Source organism: Vipera ursinii (genome assembly GCF_947247035.1).
Source record: "Vipera ursinii genome assembly, chromosome: 8".
Lineage (NCBI taxonomy): Eukaryota > Metazoa > Chordata > Lepidosauria > Squamata > Viperidae > Vipera > Vipera ursinii.
The window spans coordinates 16,088,623-16,107,728 of record NC_139519.1 but is presented as its reverse complement, the minus strand read 5'-3'; the positions used below and the strand labels follow the sequence as shown (position 1 = coordinate 16,107,728).

Genomic DNA, 19,106 nt, shown 5'->3' with positions numbered 1-19,106 from the left:
CCCAGACTGAAGAATGTAAACTGGTCTAAGATGTAAAAAAAAGGTGATGCATTTTTCTATTTAAAGCCTTCGTGTGCTGCTGATCTATGAACAGGTTTCTGAAACAGATAACCATGAAAGGAAATAGTCCATACATGCAAAGTACGAAGAAAATAAAAGGTATTATGGTACCTTGACAAAATCCCGTGTTCAAATGGTTGCATAAGAGAAAATAATGCGGCATAATATATTTTATAAATCTAACTCTACCGGTAGTCCTTGACTTACAACAATTCAGTTAGTGGCTGTTCAAAGATACAAGAGCACTGACAAAAATTGACCATTTTTTGACCATTTTTTGACCATTTTTAAGCCAGATTCGCTTAACAACCGTGTCACTAACTTAACTGCTTAACTGTCACTAACTTAAGTACTCAGATTCACTATTAGGGGACCAATTCACTTACTAATTCTAACAGAGTAACTCACAAACTTTAGTTAAACTATTCCCAAGAGATAGCAATTCATTTTAAAGAGAAACCTCAACTTTGAAACTATTTAAATTATTTTCTCCTCTTGGGAGCAAAACGCTGCTGCTGTAATCCTTCTGTATTTTCACTTTATTAATTAATTAAGCAAAGCAAGCCTGCTTCCATAAAAGGAAAATTTCATGAGGAAATCTCTCTGGTAGATTTTTCTCAATTTCTGATAAGTAAGTGAGGGAGGAGGGGAAGACTAGAGAGTGATAGACATAAGGGTACACCAGTGGTCTTCAAACTGGGCAACTTTAAGACTTGTGGACTTCAACTCCCAGAATTCCTTAGCCAGCCAGAGCTGAGGGCTGGCTGAGGAATTCTGGGAGTTGAAGTCCACAAGTCTTAAAGCTGCCCAGTTGGAAGACCACTGGGGTACACTAACAGGAAACCACTCTGATAAGGAAGAGAGAACTGATGTTGTTACCTAGTTGGGTACTGAAACGTTTGCAAGAAAACATGCTTCAGAGACCACCAAGGACCTCTCAGAGGAGAAAGAAAGGCATCTTAATCACTGTATTTATTTTAAACACCATTTAAAACAACGGTTTTAAAACTTGCTTTGGGGATATTTGTTTCATTAACTGCAGTGGACTTTCCAAAGCGGAAGACCAGTTTCAGTGTAAGATTACTGAATAAGCGAAACACAAATCACAAAGCAAGATGTGACGCATTTCATATATGAACTGCATGCCTGACAAAGATCAATGTTTATAATGTTATCTGTCTAATCAAGCAGGATGTGAATTTGAACTCCACACCCTGAGTGCTGAATCATAAAGAGTTCAAAAGGGCACATATAAACCTATATATGTGCACACATGCCATTCCATCAGGAGATTCCTCAGGCATGGCTTGCCCCAGAAGGAACCGAGCTGTAATCATTGTCAATCATCAGTTCCTTCAGGCCAAAGAAAGACTTAGATCAAGAATGGGAGCCAAAAGGGAAGCAGGCAAGCTTTTTAAAGCACTTTCCAACTGCAATTATGACGTGAAAATATTTCTGGATTTGACAGCCAAAGAAATAGAAGAGGTGTATGAGGAAGGTATGTTTGGGATGAAGGCAACTGAGGTCTTCAGAACGGTACATCTTAAACTCTTCCATGTTGGAAAGCTTGCAGGAGCTTCCAAAATTTTGTTCCACTGTTCATCAGAAAGGTCTAATCAGTGGGGTTATACACAACCTCTCTGTGTGTGTGTGTGTGTGTGTGTGTGTGTGATTAAGGAATATATTATATAATGAAGCCACTAAACTCCAGGATAAAGAAAAATCTTTTTAATAACTATCAATTGGGAATTATTAAATTGCTAGTCAGTTAGACAATTGATAGTTAATAAAAAAAAAGATTTTTCTCTATCCCAGAGTTCAGTGGCTTCATTGTATTTTAAATGAGTATACCTGGGATTCAGGTTTTTAGGATTATTAAGGATATATCTATATCTATGCATATGTATATGTATGTGTGTGTGTGCGTGTGTGTGTGTGTGAATATCTGATTATATATGAATATTGGATAATCAGATGTCTGTGTGTGTGGATAGATAGATAGATAGATAGATAGATAGATAGATAGATATAGATATAGACATAGATATATAGATATAGATATAGATATAGATATAGATATATGTCATTTTTACTAGGTCTTTGCTGATGAATGATGGTGATGATGATGATGAAGAGACAAGTTTATAGAAAATAGGGTGAGGTGTGGAAGGAAGGAAGAAGTACCTGGTTGTATTTTAAGAACCAGTGATAAGTTGTCCGTGTTGAATGTTCTTGTTCGGGATGAAGGGGGAATTTCCTTTTTCTTATTATCCTTGGGGAGGGATATTTTCCCTCACTTTTTCATATGTGTGTACTGTATGTAGGTATGCAATGGGTTGTTGTTTTTTGTATTACCTTTATCTGTCTATGGGAATTCTCAGTCCTCCAGGTCAAAGGGACTTTTTCCGAGAGGCAACTGGACTTTCTTTGTTTCGTTTTTTTCCTTGAAGATGTTTCGCTTCTCATCCAAGAAGCTTCAGTCAGTCTTCCAAGGAAAAACAAAGAAAGGCCAGTTGCCTCTTGAAAAAGCACCTTTGGGATTGGATCTGCTTAATATAATCCTTAACAGCTTTACAGGAAAAGAGAGAGAAATGTGTGACGTGCAAGGGCATCCAGAGAGTGGGAGCATTGGATTTTATAATCTTCCCCACCATGTGGATTCTTTCATTCCTCTCGATAGAGGTCCCCCCCCCTCCTGACTCTGGAGGACAAGCCTGAGACCTGGATGAGCATCTGGAGGCTGTAACGTTTAGCCAAACATTAAGAGACTATTCCTGTTAGTTTAGTTTAGTTTATTAGACTTATATACCGCCCTTCTCCCGTAGGACTCAGGGTGGTTCACAAGGTTTTTTAAAAGAAAACAATACCACAATTACAAAAATTAAAACAATTAAAATGATTATATTAAACCTTGAATATAAAAATCCTAATTAAAAACCAATTAAAACCCTAATACCCTCAGTCCAGGCCAGAAAGCTCAAAGAGCCAGGTCTTCAGGTCCCGGTGGAATGAACGGAGGTCGGGGGCAGTCCTAAGCTCTACAGACAGCTGATTCCAAAGGGTCGGCGCACCCACAGAGAAGGCGTGGGTATTGTCCGCCGGCAATCTTTTACCGGTGGTACCCTGAGAAGACCCTCCCTGTGGGAGCGCACAGGACGAAGGGAGCTTGATGCCGGCAGCAGGTGCTCCCTCAAATAGTGATAGTCAGAAAAGTGCCTTGGAAGATGCCCATCGTTACTGAGCAGCCACGGGTTAGGGCAGGGGTAGGCAACCTCGGCTCTTTTATGACTCGTGGACTTCAACTCCCAGAATTCCTGAGTCAGCTATGCTGGGAGTTGAAGTTCACAAGTCTTAAAGTTGCCAAGTTTGAAGATCCCTGATATGGAAGGGGAACCTTTAACGACTCAGTTCCAAAATTCTGACACTTGGATCCCCTCCATGATCACAGGACCGAACTTCAGGCACCCCGCAACGTGGCCACATTTATGTCCATTTGCAGTGTTCCCCAGTGATATGATCCGTTTTACAACGGATTTGCACTTCTGGATTTCAGCAAAACCATGCCCCTAGTGAATTATTAGTTTGCTTCGTGATCATGGTTTTTGCTTAACATCCACTGCAAAAAAAAAAAGATCATAAAATCACTTTGGTCACATAAACAGCCCGTTTTGCAACCATCATGACAGATGACCCTAATGAGCAAACTCCTATGTCGAGGACTACCTGGGTGTTGGCATTGTTTAATGAGTTGGATTTATTTCCCACTTACAGGAACTCAAGGCAACCTACCGGTATATAGCCTTCCCGCCTCCAGTTTTACCTCACAATAGCCATGTGTTGTATTGTGAGGTTGGGCTGAGAGCGACTGGCCTCAAATCCCTCAGGGACCTTCTGTGGCTGAGAGAGACAATGCCCCCCACCCAGTGGTAGAATTCAGTGGTTCAGCAGAACCGATAGCTAATTTTTTGTTGCCCAGGCCCAGAATGGACTTCCAGAAGTGGCATCCGCATAGAGAACTGGTTGTTCCCCTATTTGAATCCCACCACTGCCCCCACTGTACTTTTGGTCCTCACTAAGAGTATGCTTTAGGATGGATTAGGTGTCATTTTGTATATTTGATTGAGAGGCAAGCTCTGCGTTTGAATCAAGAGACACTTCCCCCCCAAAAAAAAATCACCTTAGTACTTGCCCTTTCCTTAAATTGTGTCTTTGCAGAAAGCCAGGCAGAACATGGGAAATATTTTGTGAGCATCCTTTCAAGCCACGGAGAAGAAGGCAGCATAGCGGACTGCCAAGGACAAGCAGTAAAGCTAACTCGCATTTATAAGATCTTATCTCCTGAAAGGTGTCCATATTTGGCCGGAAAGCCTAAAATCTTCTTCATACAGGTAGGAGCTGTGTGGAATCTGATGTCAGGGTCCAAAGAGAAGCAGTGAGGAATGGGAAATTCAGTCGGTCTTTTTTTATCCTATAGAATGGAGGTCTCCAACCTTGGCAATTTTAAGACTTGTGGACTTCAGTTCCAAGAATTCCTCTTGAAGAATTCTGGGAGTTGAAGTCCACAACTCTTAAAGTTGCCAAGGTTGGAGACCCCCATCCTATAGGATTCCCAGCTATCTGGACGCACAAATGTGAGAAGCCCATCCCTCACAATGTTTCCGAGGACTAAGTTGAAGGCAAGCCTGTGGTAGCAATGAGGTAAGACCGTTGTTGTTGCAAAGAGTTAGTGACATATTTTGATTTCTCCTTCATATGAAGGACAGGTAGACCTCGATTTACAGTCGTTTGTTTAGTGACCATTAGAAGGTACATCATCATTGAAAAAAGTGACTTATGACCATTTTTTCACACTTACGGCCATTTCAGCATCTCCGTGGTCACCCAATCAAAATCCAGACACTTGGCAACTGACTTTTTTTTTTTAATCCCATTTATATCCCGCCCTTCTCCGAAGACTCAGGGCGGCTTACAATCTAAGCACAAACCAATGTGCTTAGCAGTAGCCTTCATTCTATGTATATGCCTGCTTATTAGGGCTTTCACACATACACACCCCAAGCGGCATTATTACAAAGTCAGCTTATTGCCCCCAACAATCTGGGTCCTCATTTTACCTACCTGGGAAGGATGGAAGGCTGAGTCAACCTTGAGCCTGGTGACTTATATTTATGATGGTTGCAGGATCCCAGGGGTGGGGTGGGGGTGGGATTATGTGATCCCCTTTTGTAACCTTCTGACAAGCAAAGTCAATGCCAGTTGCCAAGCGTCTGAATTTTGATCGCGTGACCATGGGGAAGCCACAATGGTTGTAAGTGTGCAAAATGGTCATTAAGTCGCTTTTTTTCAGTGCCGTTGTAACCTCGGATGTTCACTAAATGAACCGTTGTAAGCCGAGGACTGCCTGTAAAGATTCTTAAATTTTTTTTAAAAAAGTCAATTAAAATAAAACTAAGCAGGAAGGGAAGGGAAGGAACACACGGGGAGAAGGGCGATAGTCTCTACTCCAGTAGCCATCTCCAATGTGCCACACGTCCATTCGGGCCCCAGGCTAGTAGCAATAGCCATGTCTTCAAGGCCTTTTGTTTCAAAACCTAACCAGGTTTTGATAAAAACCATGGGGTTGTTGTTATAAAGGGGAAGCTTCTGGAATGGACTCTATTGAAAAATTGGTCACCCATTAGGGTGTTGTTGTTATTAACGAGCTCCCAGTAGCCTAGCAGATTTGGGTATCTTCTTCCTTGGTATGTATGCTTTTAATCTTATGCTTTTAACCAGGGTTCTTCAAACCTGGCCCTTTTATGACTTGTGGACTTCAGCTCCCAGAATTCCTCAGCCAGGCAACCTGGCTGAGGAATTCTGGGAGTTGAAGTCCACAAGTCATAAAAGAGCCAAGTTTGAAGACCCCAGCTTTGAACTCTGTTTGCTTGAGCTAATGATAGAGATTAAATCCCTTTATTAACTGGTGTGCTTATTGTCTCTGGATCCCAAAAAACTCCCAATTGCCTGGACCCCTGATCACTGACCTGACACTTGGCAAAACATAGCTTTGCACGAATTTCAAGACCGCCATGAAATCTTAGAACATAGAACATAGTCTTCCTTTGCACATGTCTCTTGTTTGCATGTATTTGAGATTAGTAGGGGAAATAACCTCAACAAGATTAATAAATACAGTAGAAAACTTGACTTCATGACCCCAGGTTATGCAACCAAAAGCTGCCAACCTCCTCCAAATACACATGACTTCTGGGTTTGCGAACAGGGTTTGCCCTCCACAATATGTACATTAGCAGTAGAAGCCCTCTTAAAAAAACAATTACTCATTCAGGAAATAACAATGTTTTTGATGCCATGTCTAGCATACTTGCATGACTCGGATGTTAAAAGGTAAAGCAGAAGTATTTCTCCTTCTTCCTTAGGCAGCATCACAAAAACTAAGGATCTACCTTTCCTGGAATCTTTACACAAGTGTAAAGCTCAGGCTTCGATTCAGTCATACTGATATATCCTCCAAAGGCAAATACGAGTTTTGCGAATCCGTGCAAGCCCCTAATTCACCAATCCTCCAGCCAATGCTATTTCATTTATTTAATTATTTTTCAAAAAAAGCATGCAAGTTTAATGCAAACAGTTAACCTCATTCCTTCAGTTTAGCCCATTCAGATGAAAATGGCAGAGGAGTCACCTCTCACTCATGGCCTAGAGTCACAAGAAAGTCTGAAGTTGGTTCCTCAGGGTGTGGATCCAACAAAAGCTCTTTAGCAGCTGTTGCCTTCAATGTGTTTTTCAGGCGTGCCGTGGAAAGAGATTTGATGACGGCATCTACCTAGAAACAGATAGCGGCACACCAGATGAAGATTGTTTCTCACATTACCTGTCTATTCCTGAAAATACCACTGTCATGTTTTCTTGCAGCCCAGGTATGTCGCCCTAACCACCTAAATCTAGTCTAGGTCAAGTTTGCAGCAAAGGCTATCAGATACAGTATCTCAAAGCGAATTGGGTAGAATGACCCATTTGGGAGTTTGAAGAATTAAATAATAATAATAATAATAATAACCAGAGAACAGCCGGTTTGTTTGTGAGTCTTAATGAAGGACACTTGGCCAAGAGAAACGTTATAATTACAGATGGAGGCCAGTCCATCAGAACTCATAATCTAATGCAACCATGGGGTCTTATCATTCAGCGGTACAGTCAGGAAGGAGAGAAATCAGCAAAAATGTACGCAATAGGTTGAACTGATACTTGTGAAGGGGCAGCAACAAAATTTCTGGACAGTGAAAATCGGGAATTTCAGAAGCAACCCTTCTGCTCCAGATTTTTCCCATCATTTCCTGCGTTGGGCTGAGCTTGTCATGATTAAAAGGACACAGGAAGTATAAACTAGGACGGTATGCTAAGAACATTTACCAGTTGTTCTTTTACAGAGAAGAGTTGTATCTTTGGAAGCTGCCAATCTGTTCTTTGATTTTTCAGGTTTCTGGAAAATCGTTGCAGTCCTTCCATGCAAATAGTACAACACTCATGATTTAGAGCAGTTTTATAATTTCACCCAGCCTTTGTCAAAGGGATACAAAGCTCGTCCGTGCCATTATTATTTTGGCTTAACCATGGTTGGATGGCTCTTGAAGGTGCTTCTAGTCACGAGCAAAACCTAACGCGACATAAATGCCACAGGCCTGAGAGAGTCCATATTTGCACATCAATTAAGTTTCCCGTCTAATGTGCACTTTATCCCCTTCCCGGATTTTATTAGACTAATGTGCACTTTATCCCCTTCCCGGATTTTATGAGACTTCTCTAACATGTTTGCTTAGTGTGCTGTGGAAAATTCCCACTGGACTGTTGGCACCTCCTTATCTCACTCTTTCTTTCTCTTTCTCTTTCTCTCTTGTCTCAATTGCTCAGGCTACGTTTCATTCAGCAATCCGTGGGAATCCATGTTTCTCAAAGCATTACTGGAAGTGCTGGAAGGAGAGAGAAGGAAAATGGAAGTCACCAAACTCATGACTTGGATTAACTGGAAGGTTGCTTTCCGTGGTGAAGCAAAAGGAAGTGAATACCAGGGCAAAAAGCAGATGCCCTGCTTTGTCACAAACATGGTGGAGGAGGTTAAACCTTTCGAACAAGACAGGGAATGCTCGGATTACCCAGATCACGGCAAGCCTACAAGCAGACTCAAGTTGTCAGTTTGCAGCACTGTTTGATTTTTCACTTGCTGCATTTCAATCCAAGCAACTATAATTTATTCAACCAGTCGTAGTTACAGAACCCATAATTTACTGTTGTCTGAATGCCTCCGTTCATATCAAGCTAGCAGAGAAACAGGATGGGGGTACTTAAAAAAATAAATGGTTTTAAGAAATACCAATGCTTGAACTAAATTAAGTAAAACAGCAGATTGTCAGAGGAAGTCTCTCTGAAGATACAGGTAATGTCAACTTACATTTAATAACTGTTCAAAAAGTTACAACAAACTTTAAGAAAGCTACTTATGACTCATCTTCAAAGTTACGACTGCTGCCCTTCTGTGGGCATATGATCACCTTTCTGACGAGTTGCAGCGTTCCAGTCCTAACTGCAATTTGCACTTTTGCGGGTTCCAGCAACCCTTCCTCTCCCCACCCCACCCCACCCCACCCCACCCCCGCCCTGGCTCTTTAGGAGAATGGATTCACTTAGATACAATTCACTTTATGACTGTGGCGGCTCATTTTACCACCATTGTAAAAATGGTCATCAAACTGAGTCCAGTTGTGGTGCCATTGACTCATGACAATGATTTACAAGCAAAATTCCAGGCTTCAATGCAGTCGTAAGACGAGGACTACCTGCATGGGTGGATTGCCTATATAGGACTTGAAGTTCAAGGTTCCTTTCGTGTCATAACGTACATTTGGAAGGAGATGGGGGCTGTACAGCTGTTTAATATACCTTCTATGCATGCTGCCTAAAGTTGCTTTGTGACTGGGCAGCCTTAGAAACCAAATGAATGGACTGTTCTGTTTTATTAAAAAAGAACAGTGACACTCTTACAAGCAATATCCAACGGATGCATAAAGAAGTTAGACACAATCCTAAAGGATCTTAAACCAAGTAAATTGATAACATAGTCATATAGCACGAACGGCACCAGGAAATCACTTCCTTTTCATCTTATTTGCTCTGCTTACTAACAGTTGGGCCAGAAAAGGAAATAGGTTCCGAATAACACAAAACTTATGCTAAATCCCTTTCCTTCACTGCATTTAAGTCCATATCTGCCTTCACCTCTGTTCTTCATTGTATGAAACCTGTTCCTCTTCTTCCGTAATCCAGAGACCTGCCTAACTTTCCTATTTAAAAGGGAATGCCCCAGAAGGTTAAGATCCCTTCTGGATGGACAGGGGCCAAAAGTAGGGCCGAGCGTGTGTGGATTCTTCGCTGGAAGCATTACGTTTATCAATTCAGGGTACCTTCCCCGTGTCTTCGCTTCCCATGACTTCCATGAACAGAAGAAAAAAGCAGGGGGAGGCTGTGCATCACCCCTCCCCCACTTCAGCCGGATGGGAAGAGTTTTCCACTGACAAAAGAAAGAAGATGGTCACACAGGGAAAGCCTGGGATTCAATGGGAAGATTATGCTTTGGGGAAAAGGTGAGAGTTAACAGTCCTGGAGCGATCCAAGATTCAGGTCTCTGAACATCCAGGCAACCTCTTCTAAGAGTCTGAGCTGGGTTTTTCTTCCAAGAAACCTATTCTGAATGTGTGAAGTTGCAATAGGAAGAGAGAACTTCCTTACCTACAAAACTGAAGAGAGGAAGAGTTGCTGAATGCCATCCTGAACTTCTTGCTAGGATTACTGTAATGTATACCCTGCTTACTTCTGCTGGCTTCTAGGTTGTACTATTACAGCCTGTTTTTTTTTTGTTTTTATCATCGGTGCCTCGGTGAATATAGCAACGCTCACCTTGAGTGCCCTCTGAGTAGGAAGCTCTAAGTCGGATCAATAGCAACAGGAGACAATATGGAGCCCATGACAAACACGCCCAGCAGATACTGATGACACGGTCTTTTTGACCACAAAAGGAACAGTGGTGTAGCCATTTATTATTTCTTCACTAAGATTACAAAGATTAAAAAATAAATCTGAACATTTAAGGTGCCTTTCTTTTAAAGCTGGCCAGTTCCTGGGAGGAGAGGGGAGGAGGGGTAGGGAGGGAGGGGTAGGGGAGGGTGGACTGTTAAAGACAAAATGTATGTTAAAACTTTTTAATTAAAAAAAAAAAGCTGGCCAGTTCCAAAAAACACACGTACTTGTGGTTTCAAACAGGGAAGAGCGCCAATTTTGACATTTGGAAGAGAACAATCCAGCAATGAAACTCGACTGAACTGAGGTTTTTGTTTTTTTTAAAATTACAACCCGAACACAAAGAATATGAAGCAAGCTTTTCCCTATTTAAACTTGAACCTCATGCCTAAAATCAACACGCCATAAAATTTATTAGGTTCCAACAACTCCTTCATAAGTAACAAAGTGACAAAGTGTTTCAGTGATAGAAGCCATCCACCCGTGATGCTCAAAAATTCAAAGTTTTCTATTGCACTCCAGAAAAAGTATATTATACTAGGCTTGACAGTCATGTGCTGGCTCCAAGGCAAGAAAGGCCATTTTATGGCCTGGAAACGTGCCAAAGTGTCTTCTGACTTTTTGTCATGTGTAAGGTTACACATTAACCACATACACAAGCTGGCAGCTGGGTTCCCCAGAGATATCGATGTACTTCCCCTATTTATGTCATCTAAAGGCTTACCCAGCACTAAGGTGATTTTTCTTGACTTAACCTCTTCAGGGCCAGAATGAGGTTGCACGCCAAGCTGCTGGATAACGGAAGAGGATCAGTCTGACTGCTTCTCTGTAATTCTAGCTCCTTGAAGAAGTTGCCCAAAAATTCTTTTGGAGGGTTCCTATCAGCAGGAAGTATTTTATACAGAAATGCTTTGGCTTGCCTCAACGGATAAAAGGCCTTAAGTGACTGTCTCATCCTGTGACCACCTGCAGAAGGTAAGGGGAAGAAGTGCACAAAGCCTCTGCTGAGTGGACAGGGAATGGCGAACCCAGGCTGAATGTCCAATTGTTTGATGGAGGCTCAAGGCAACTTGGCTCCTCGCCGAGATATTACTAAGCCTACTAAATGAAAATGGAAATTTTCTCATGTCATATACGGAACATAAAAGAATACGAAGGCCACAGGACAAATTCAAGCCAGCAACGAGATGAAAAAGCCGCTTCACATTACAGGACGGTCTACGCAATTATAGAAACACCAGTGCTGAGTTCAGATGGGCTGGGGCTGGGGGGGGGGTTATGTGGAGAGGAATATACGCACCATCCCTACTCTTGAACTGCCCTCTTCTGCCACCTCTCTATAAATGGTGCCATTGATCTATTCCTGTTTTTGTGTCCTTCTTCACCTAGCTATGGTTGTTGGAATGGGCCCATGAAAGATTTACACAAGCGATTCCTTTTTAGGATTCAAAAGTGAGTGGCAGTGTCCTGCCAGAATGGTAGACTTTGGGTTCCGAATAGCTCCTACTGCCGTTGGGTAGCTTGTGCAACTTGCAAATGGATTACAATGGCCCCACCAACATGATTGTTCTCCTTCTGAAGTCAATCATGGGGAATGTGGAGGTGAGGATGGGAAAGACCTTAATGGAGATGTTTGGCAGAGCGTGGTGGGGTGACGAATATTAAAGTCGACATTCTTCAAGCAAAGTAATTTGCCTGCAGCCTAGCATCCAAGAAAAGGCGCAACTGATCTAAGTGATCAGCCCAAGACTTGGGCCGTGTTAAGCCAAGCATTAAAACTCTGGCAGTTCACCTACATTGACACTTAAGACAGGAAGTGCAGGATAGCTACTTTCTCAATATGGCCGTCTACAGACAGGAGATATTCAATCAGTGCATCAGGCAACGTATGCCTCAGCGGAACAGGGCACTTTAGGGACAGGAGTCAATCTGCATAAACTCTGCTCCAAACGCACAAGGTTGACTAGGATTCTAACACTAATGAATCTAGGAGACAAAGTCAGCCTGCTCATTCCACATTCCTTGGGATCAATTTCACAGACAGAAAGTACCGCATCATTTAGAGGAAAGTCACCGAGCACTGCCTATTGATTTGGTTCTTGGTCACAACGTGGGAGGAAAAACACTCCTACATCAAGTCACTGAAAGGGGAATTAACAGCCCAAAGCTTTGAAAGAGGAAATGAGGCATGACAATAGGCAAAGTGCATATGCATAATCAAAAGCACTTTTGTTGCTCTTCCCTTCCCCCACCCCCGGGCATAGTAGCACAGCCAATAGGCTCTAAGGCTGTACTGACAAAAGGCTGGACATCGTCGTGTTTCTATGTGCCCTTTTCAAAATGAGTCCTCATGCGACACAGGAGCGTGCAAAAAGGTCTGGGTTTAGATCTGCGGAGAAAAAAAACAAAAGACATAAATTGCTTGGCAAGTTCAAACCACAGGTGTTTAAATTGTATTTTTCCATATTGAAAAACCAATGAAAAAAAGATTGGTGTGTATGTGTGTGGGGAAGACAGAAGATGGTCCTTCCTTAACCACATAGAGGTAGTCCTCAATTAATGACAATTCAAACTTATGACAGATTCAAAAAACCCTACTGGTGACTTGTCCTCAAAGTTACGACTGTTGTAACCTGCCTCCCCGTGGTCACGTGATCAAATTTCAGGCATCTGGCTACCGGTTCACATTTATGACTGGTGGCAGTGTCCCAAGGTCACGTGACCACAATTTTGCTGTTTTGTGTTTGTTTGTTTTTTGAGCTGTCCAGCAACAATTTACCAAAAATGCCATTGGATAAGCTGGATTCATTTAATGACCACGTGGCTTGCTTAACAATCATCTTGACTTACTTTACAACTGTCGTAAAATCGAGTCCAATCATTGGTGCCTCAACTCACAACTGTAACGACTTAAGATCAAAATCCCAGGCTCCATTGTGGCTGGTAGTCAAAGACTACCCATACCAATTAATAATGACACAATAGCACAAGAGAGTTGGTGTTCCCAAAAGCAAAAGCAGATTTTGAAGGAGTTTTAAAGATCTCTACTAATTACAACAAACTAGAAAGAGGAAGGATTCTTTTATTACAGAGAAGAGATTTGAGGGTTGTTGTTTTTTTAAAAAAAAATCTGAGGCAATAGTTCAAATGTCTTTTTGAAGCTATAAACCCAACTGTTCTGTATGAGCCAATAAGCTACGTTCCAAAGCACATACCTAACGCTTATTTCTTCTGACTATAAATCTGGTCTTGTAGATTCCAGCCAGGAATAAAATACCAAACAATGAAAGCAAAAGCCTAGGCAATATCACCAGCAAAGTCAGGAAAAGTGAATGCATGCTGTGAAATATGTCTAATTCAGGGGTGTCCAATCTTGGCGGGATCTTAAGACCTGTAGACGTCAACTCCCAGAATTCCTCAGCCAATCATGGGTCTTGAACTTGCCACGGTTGGACATCACTGGTCTAACTGAACTATAATGAGGTACATATCATTGCAAGCAGCTGTGAGAAGTGATTGCGGCTTTAAAGAAAGTAAAAAAATATCATGAATTTGGCTGTTTTGATGCTTATGGTGGGAGAGCTTACCTTTTGATCCAATCGCTGATAGTCACTGGATTTGGGTCTTCGGGCTGTCTTTGATTTTTTTCCTTCTAGAGCAAAAGCAATAATCTTTGCAAGGGAAGAAAAAAGAATAAGTGATTGTCATTCACACAAATCTGAACCATCATGCTCTCTAATTTCCCATTAAAGTGAGCAAATCAGCTTGTCATAAATGTTAAACTAGGAAAAAAAAGCACATTATTTCAGTAGAGCCTCAAAAAGAAAGATGGCAAAGACAGTAATAGTAAAACCTGTAAGGTTAGGTCTGACCAAAGGGGGACAAAGCAAGTCTCATTTAGAAAGTAAGACATGATTCATTGTCATAACCCATCATGTAATCCAGAGAATACAGAATATTCAAAATTGGAGCGTTGCTTGTAACAACTTCTCTACAGCCAATAGATCAATTATATCTTTTCCAAAGTAAGAAAAATGAACAACAGCTTGCAGCATACATCAGTCCAAGCCAAGAAACACATTTTAAAATACCTAGCTTTTTAGAAGTTTTACATAGCATTAGTATGGTTTACTCAGCGTGGCCGATACACAAAATCAATATCCCAATATATTTTGAGGGATAAGTTTTCTGATTGTTTTCATTTTTGAAAACCCAGCAAAAAAAACTACTAAACCGGGTCCTAGTTAAAATAGCCTTATTAAAATTAGTTTGAGGAAATATGGCTATGTTCTATAGGATATTACACAATTTCTTCTAAATATGCCTTGAGGAAACAGCTTATCATCAGTCTACACAGATAGACAGATCGATAGACAGAGACAGATAACGGATGGATGGAAGAATGGACAGATGTAAAGGATAGATAGATAGATAGACAGACAGACAGACAGACAGACCGACAGACTGACAGATAATGGATGGACAGATATAAAAGATAGCTAAGAAATCATCAACACTAACAAGTCAAAATACTCACTTTCCGTTTATTATGATACGCAATGTATAGTGCAGCCACAACAATAGCGGTGGTCACCAAGTAGGCAAAGAAGTGGCTATTTTCAGATCCATTCTTGAGTGTCCCCTCAGAATCTTCCTCATGCTTTGCACTCTTTTTCTTTTCATCACCCAACCCTTTCTCTTGTTCATCTCTAGGATCAACTACCTCCTCCTCAGCTTTTTTGGATTCCACGGGATTTGACTTTTGAGGATTTTTAGCAGAGAGATCTGATTGAAGATCCTGGTCTTTTGCTAATGTGTCTTCCATTTGTTGTGACTCTTCATCATCTGTCTCTAGTTCAGAAAAATCTGTATCAGAAATTTCCGTGTCAGTTTTTTTATTTTTGTCTTGAGCAGGACCACCAGGCTTAACATTCAGGGTTTTAATTGATTGGTCCTCTCCCTGCTTTAATTCCGTAGTTTTTGGCTTTGGAAGAGAGGTGTCTTTATGAGCATTGGTGACTTCAGAAGAATCTACCTTTGCAGAAGTAGGCTTTTGAACAGACAGACCTGGGTGGCGATGCTGGTCTTTTAGTTCTAAGTCTTCTGATTGTTCTAATTTCTTAACATTTGAAACTGAATGAGAAGCATCTGTCTCAGATTCTTCCGAAAGATCGGGCTTTTCCTGAACATTTTTAGTTTGATCAGGATTTTTTTCTGAAGAGTCTTGAGCAGGACCACCAGGCTTGACATTCAGGGTTTTAATTGATTGGTCCTCTCCCTGCTTTAATTCCGTAGTTTTTGGCTTTGGAAGAGAGGTGTCTTTGTGAGCATTGGTGACTTCAGAAGAATCTACCTTTGCAGAAGTAGGGTTTTGAACAGACAGACCTGGGTGGTGATGCTGGTCTTTTCGTTCTACGTCTTCTGATTGTTCTAATTCCTTAACATTTAAATCTGAATGAGAAGCATCTGTCTCAGATTCTTCCAAATGAACAGGATTTTTGTCTGAAGAGTCTTGAGCAGGACCACCAGGCTTGACATTCAGGGTTTTAACTGATGAGTCCTCTCCCTGCTTTAATTCCGTAGTTTTTGACTTTGAAGGAGATAAGGTATCAGATACGCCTGTCTGACCTTCTCTGACCTTCTCTGTGTCTTTCTCAGTATTGCTGGATCCAGCAGGACCTGACTGGGAATTAATTGATGAATTTTCTGTTCCCTTTGGTTTAACAGAATCTTGCTGAGGTGCCTTTGGCTGTTTATTTTGTATGACATGAGGTGAATTATGGTCTGCAGAACCTATGGCTGTGTCTGAAGCATCTTGAGCTGAGTCTGTTAATTGTTGGTGACGACTGGAGAACTCTACAGTGTGGAAAATTTAAAGTTAAAAATTATTCTGTATGCTGCAACAGTACTGTGCAGTAGTATATAGTAATGCAAACTGTAAAACTCATGCTGAATGCATTCATCCATTTATAAATACAACTCTTTAGGTAGCTTAGCAGTACAGTATTTGTGTAATCTACAACCTAGTTACGTCACCTTGGACCAGAGACAGCTAACATAAACAGACAGTGGTTCATCTACAAAGTAAGAATGGAATGGTGTAATGGGAGACTGCAATGTAAATGCTGTTGTACATTGTACACGTTGACAATATCATACTGCAAGTGTGAAATATAACAGATAGGTCATTTCAAGGGCATCATCAGTGTAATTCTATTATTCTTTTTACAGGTATTCCTCAACTTGCAACAGTTCATTTAGTGATAGTTACAAGTTCCAAGGTCAATGAAAAAAGTGACCTATGACCTTTTTCACACTTACAACTCCACTGCAGTATCCCAATGGTTACACAATCAAAATTCAGACAGTTGGTAACTGCCTCATATTTATGATGGTTGCAGTGTCCAAGGATCATGAGGTCCCCTTCTGAGACATTCTGACAAGCAAAGTCAACAAGGAAACCAGATTCACTTAACAACTGTGTTATTAACTTGATTGCAGTGATTTGCTTTTAACAACTGTGGCAAGAAAGCTGGCAAAATGGAGCAAAACTCACTTAACAAATGTCTCACTTAACATCAATTTTCGGCTCAATTGTGGTCATAAATCAAGGACTACCTTTATCATTCTACTTCAAATATAATTGACCAAATGGAGGGAATGTTTTGCTGGGGACTCTCTCTCTTGCTATCTTGCTACAAAGTACTTTCCTATACTTTCTTCTAAAGTATATTTTGTTGCATCTACCTCCAATACTTTGGATTCAAATGTCAGGGAGCAACTTTCTCACAACTGCCCAAAACATTTTCATACTGTATTTTTCATTAATTGTGCAACGTGAGTTGTATATATTCATGTCACATTAAATTCATCTCCTGCCTTGTTTTTATGTTTATAAACAACTGGAATTGGGTATGTCTTGCTGGAATTGGGTATGTCTAGTTTAATGAAGAGAAGGACAAGGGGGAGACATAATAGCAGTGTTCCAATATCTCAGGGGCTGCCACAAAGAAGAGGGAGGCAAGCTATTTTCCAAAGCGCCTGAAAGCAGGACAAGAAGCAACGGATGGAAACTAGTCAAGGAGAGAAGCAACCTAGAACTAAGGAGAAACTTCCTGACAGTGAGAACAACTAACCAGTGGAACAACCTGCCTCCAGAAGTGGTGAATGCTCCAACACTGGAAGTTTTTAAGAAGAGACTGGACAGCCATTTGTCTGAAATGGTACAGGCTTTCCTGCCTGAGTGGGAGGTTGGACTGGATGACCTCCAAGGTCCCTTCCAACTATTATTATTATAACTCAAGGCAGTGAACATATTTCATACACCTTCCTCCTCCTATTTCTCCTGCAATAACCACCATGTGATGTGAGTTGGGCTGACATCATGGCAAGATTTCATCATTTCAAGAAGTGCCTGTGTGGCCCTTTCTAATCTGTGTTTTATTATACATTTGCATGCCTGATTCAATAAGGCAAGAAATGCCAATCACACATTGGAACTATGCCATTATACAATGTGTTGTCTCCCAGTTTCTAGTCTGATGCCCTGACCACAGTGGAGAACACCAGATAGGAAATATCTATTACCAGTTACTTCGTAATTATTCACCAAGAAGTGACATCATCCTGTCCATAGCAGGCAGTACACTAGGGGTCTTCAAACTTGGCCCTTTTATGACTTCCTCACCCTGGCTGAAAAATTCTGGGAGTTGAAAATAATAATAATAATAATAATAATAATAATAATAATAATAATAATAATAATAATAATATTGTTGTAAGGGACCTTGGAGGTCATCTAGTCCAACCCCCTACTCAGTCAGGAAACCCTATACCATTTCAGACAAATGGCTGTCCAGTCTCTTCTTAAAAGCTTCCAGTGATGGAGCATTCACAGCTTCTGGAGGCAGGTTGTTCCACTGGGTAATTGTTCTCATTGTCAGGAAATTTCTCCTTAGTTCTGGGTTGCTTCTCTCTTTGGTGAGTTTCCATCCGTTGCTTCTTGTCCTGCCTTCGGGCGCTTTGGAGAACAGCTTGACTCCCTCTTCTTTGGGGCAGCCCCTGAGATATTGGAACACTGTTATCATGTCCCCCCTCGTCCTTCTCTTTGTTAAACTACACATACCCAATTCTTGCAACCGTTCCTTATATATGTTTTGGCCTCCAGTCCCCTAATCATCTTTGTTGCTCTTCTCTGTACTCTTTGTACTCTGTACTCTTCTCTGTACTCTCTGAACATCTTTTTTTACATCGTGGTGACCAAAACTGGATGCCGTATTCCAGGTGCGGCCTTCCCAAGGCCTTGTAAAGTGGTATTAACCGTTCACGTGATCTTGATTCTATCCCTCTGTTAATGCAGCCTAGCACCGTGTTGCCCATTTTGGCAGCTCATGTTTAAGTGATCGCCCACCAGGACTCCGAGATGATAAAAGTCCTAAAAGGGCCAAGTCTGAAGCTTCAATCGCCCAGAGCAAGCCGAGGAGCGGGCAGTGGGGATTACCCTCCGTTTCCCCTCCATCCTCCTACCCGCCACAGCCAAGCGATGGGCCCAGGCCTGCGGGCAGGACGGGGAACCCCTTAAGAGCCCCGACTGACCTGGAGCGTTCGCCCCCAGCGCCTTCCCGTGGCTCTTTTCTGCCTCCAGGGGCGCCGCACTGCCCCAGGCAGCCAGCTGACACAGGAGGAGAGCCCAGCACCAACGCGCCGCCATGCCTGCTCAGGAGCGCCTTCTACTTCCGCCCAGTTGCCAGCGGAAAAGGAAAGCCTCTTTCGGCGGCTCTCGGAGCGCCCGTTTCCGCCCAGGCTGTTCTCGCGAGAGTTGGAGTGAACTTCTCTCGGGAAGGCGAGAGGAGGGAGAGGGGGTGGGAATCTGCGGGTGGGCGTGGCTTACGGTTCCAGGGAGGCGGGGCTGGGGGTTGCTGCGGGAAGGCCAGCGCGTGCTTTAACCTTGCTCGTGTGAACCGTGCAGCAGTTCT

General features: G+C 42.0%; 2 protein-coding genes across 2 annotated transcripts; one reads left to right on the top strand and one right to left on the bottom strand.

The window, feature by feature from the left end:
- Positions 1-1,362: 1,362 nt before the first annotated feature.
- On the top strand, positions 1,363-8,397 carry LOC310644051 (caspase-3-like; the record flags this gene model as incomplete). The annotated part of the gene is made up of 4 exons (XM_083368814.1): positions 1,363-1,558; positions 4,276-4,448; positions 6,851-6,980; positions 7,972-8,397. The coding sequence occupies 4 exons, from the start codon at positions 1,363-1,365 to the stop codon at positions 8,268-8,270; spliced, it is 798 nt and encodes a 265-aa protein (XP_083224940.1). The 3' UTR covers positions 8,271-8,397.
- A 1,930-nt stretch (positions 8,398-10,327) lies between these two features.
- On the bottom strand, positions 10,328-18,876 carry TGOLN2 (trans-golgi network protein 2). The gene is made up of 4 exons (XM_083368226.1): positions 18,727-18,876; positions 14,669-15,987; positions 13,719-13,802; positions 10,328-12,520 (listed from the first exon to the last, which is right to left on the bottom strand). Exons 1-4 carry the CDS (start codon positions 18,839-18,841, stop codon positions 12,515-12,517), a joined length of 1,524 nt encoding a protein of 507 aa, XP_083224352.1. The 5' UTR covers positions 18,842-18,876; the 3' UTR covers positions 10,328-12,514.
- Between the last annotated feature and the right edge of the window lie 230 nt (positions 18,877-19,106).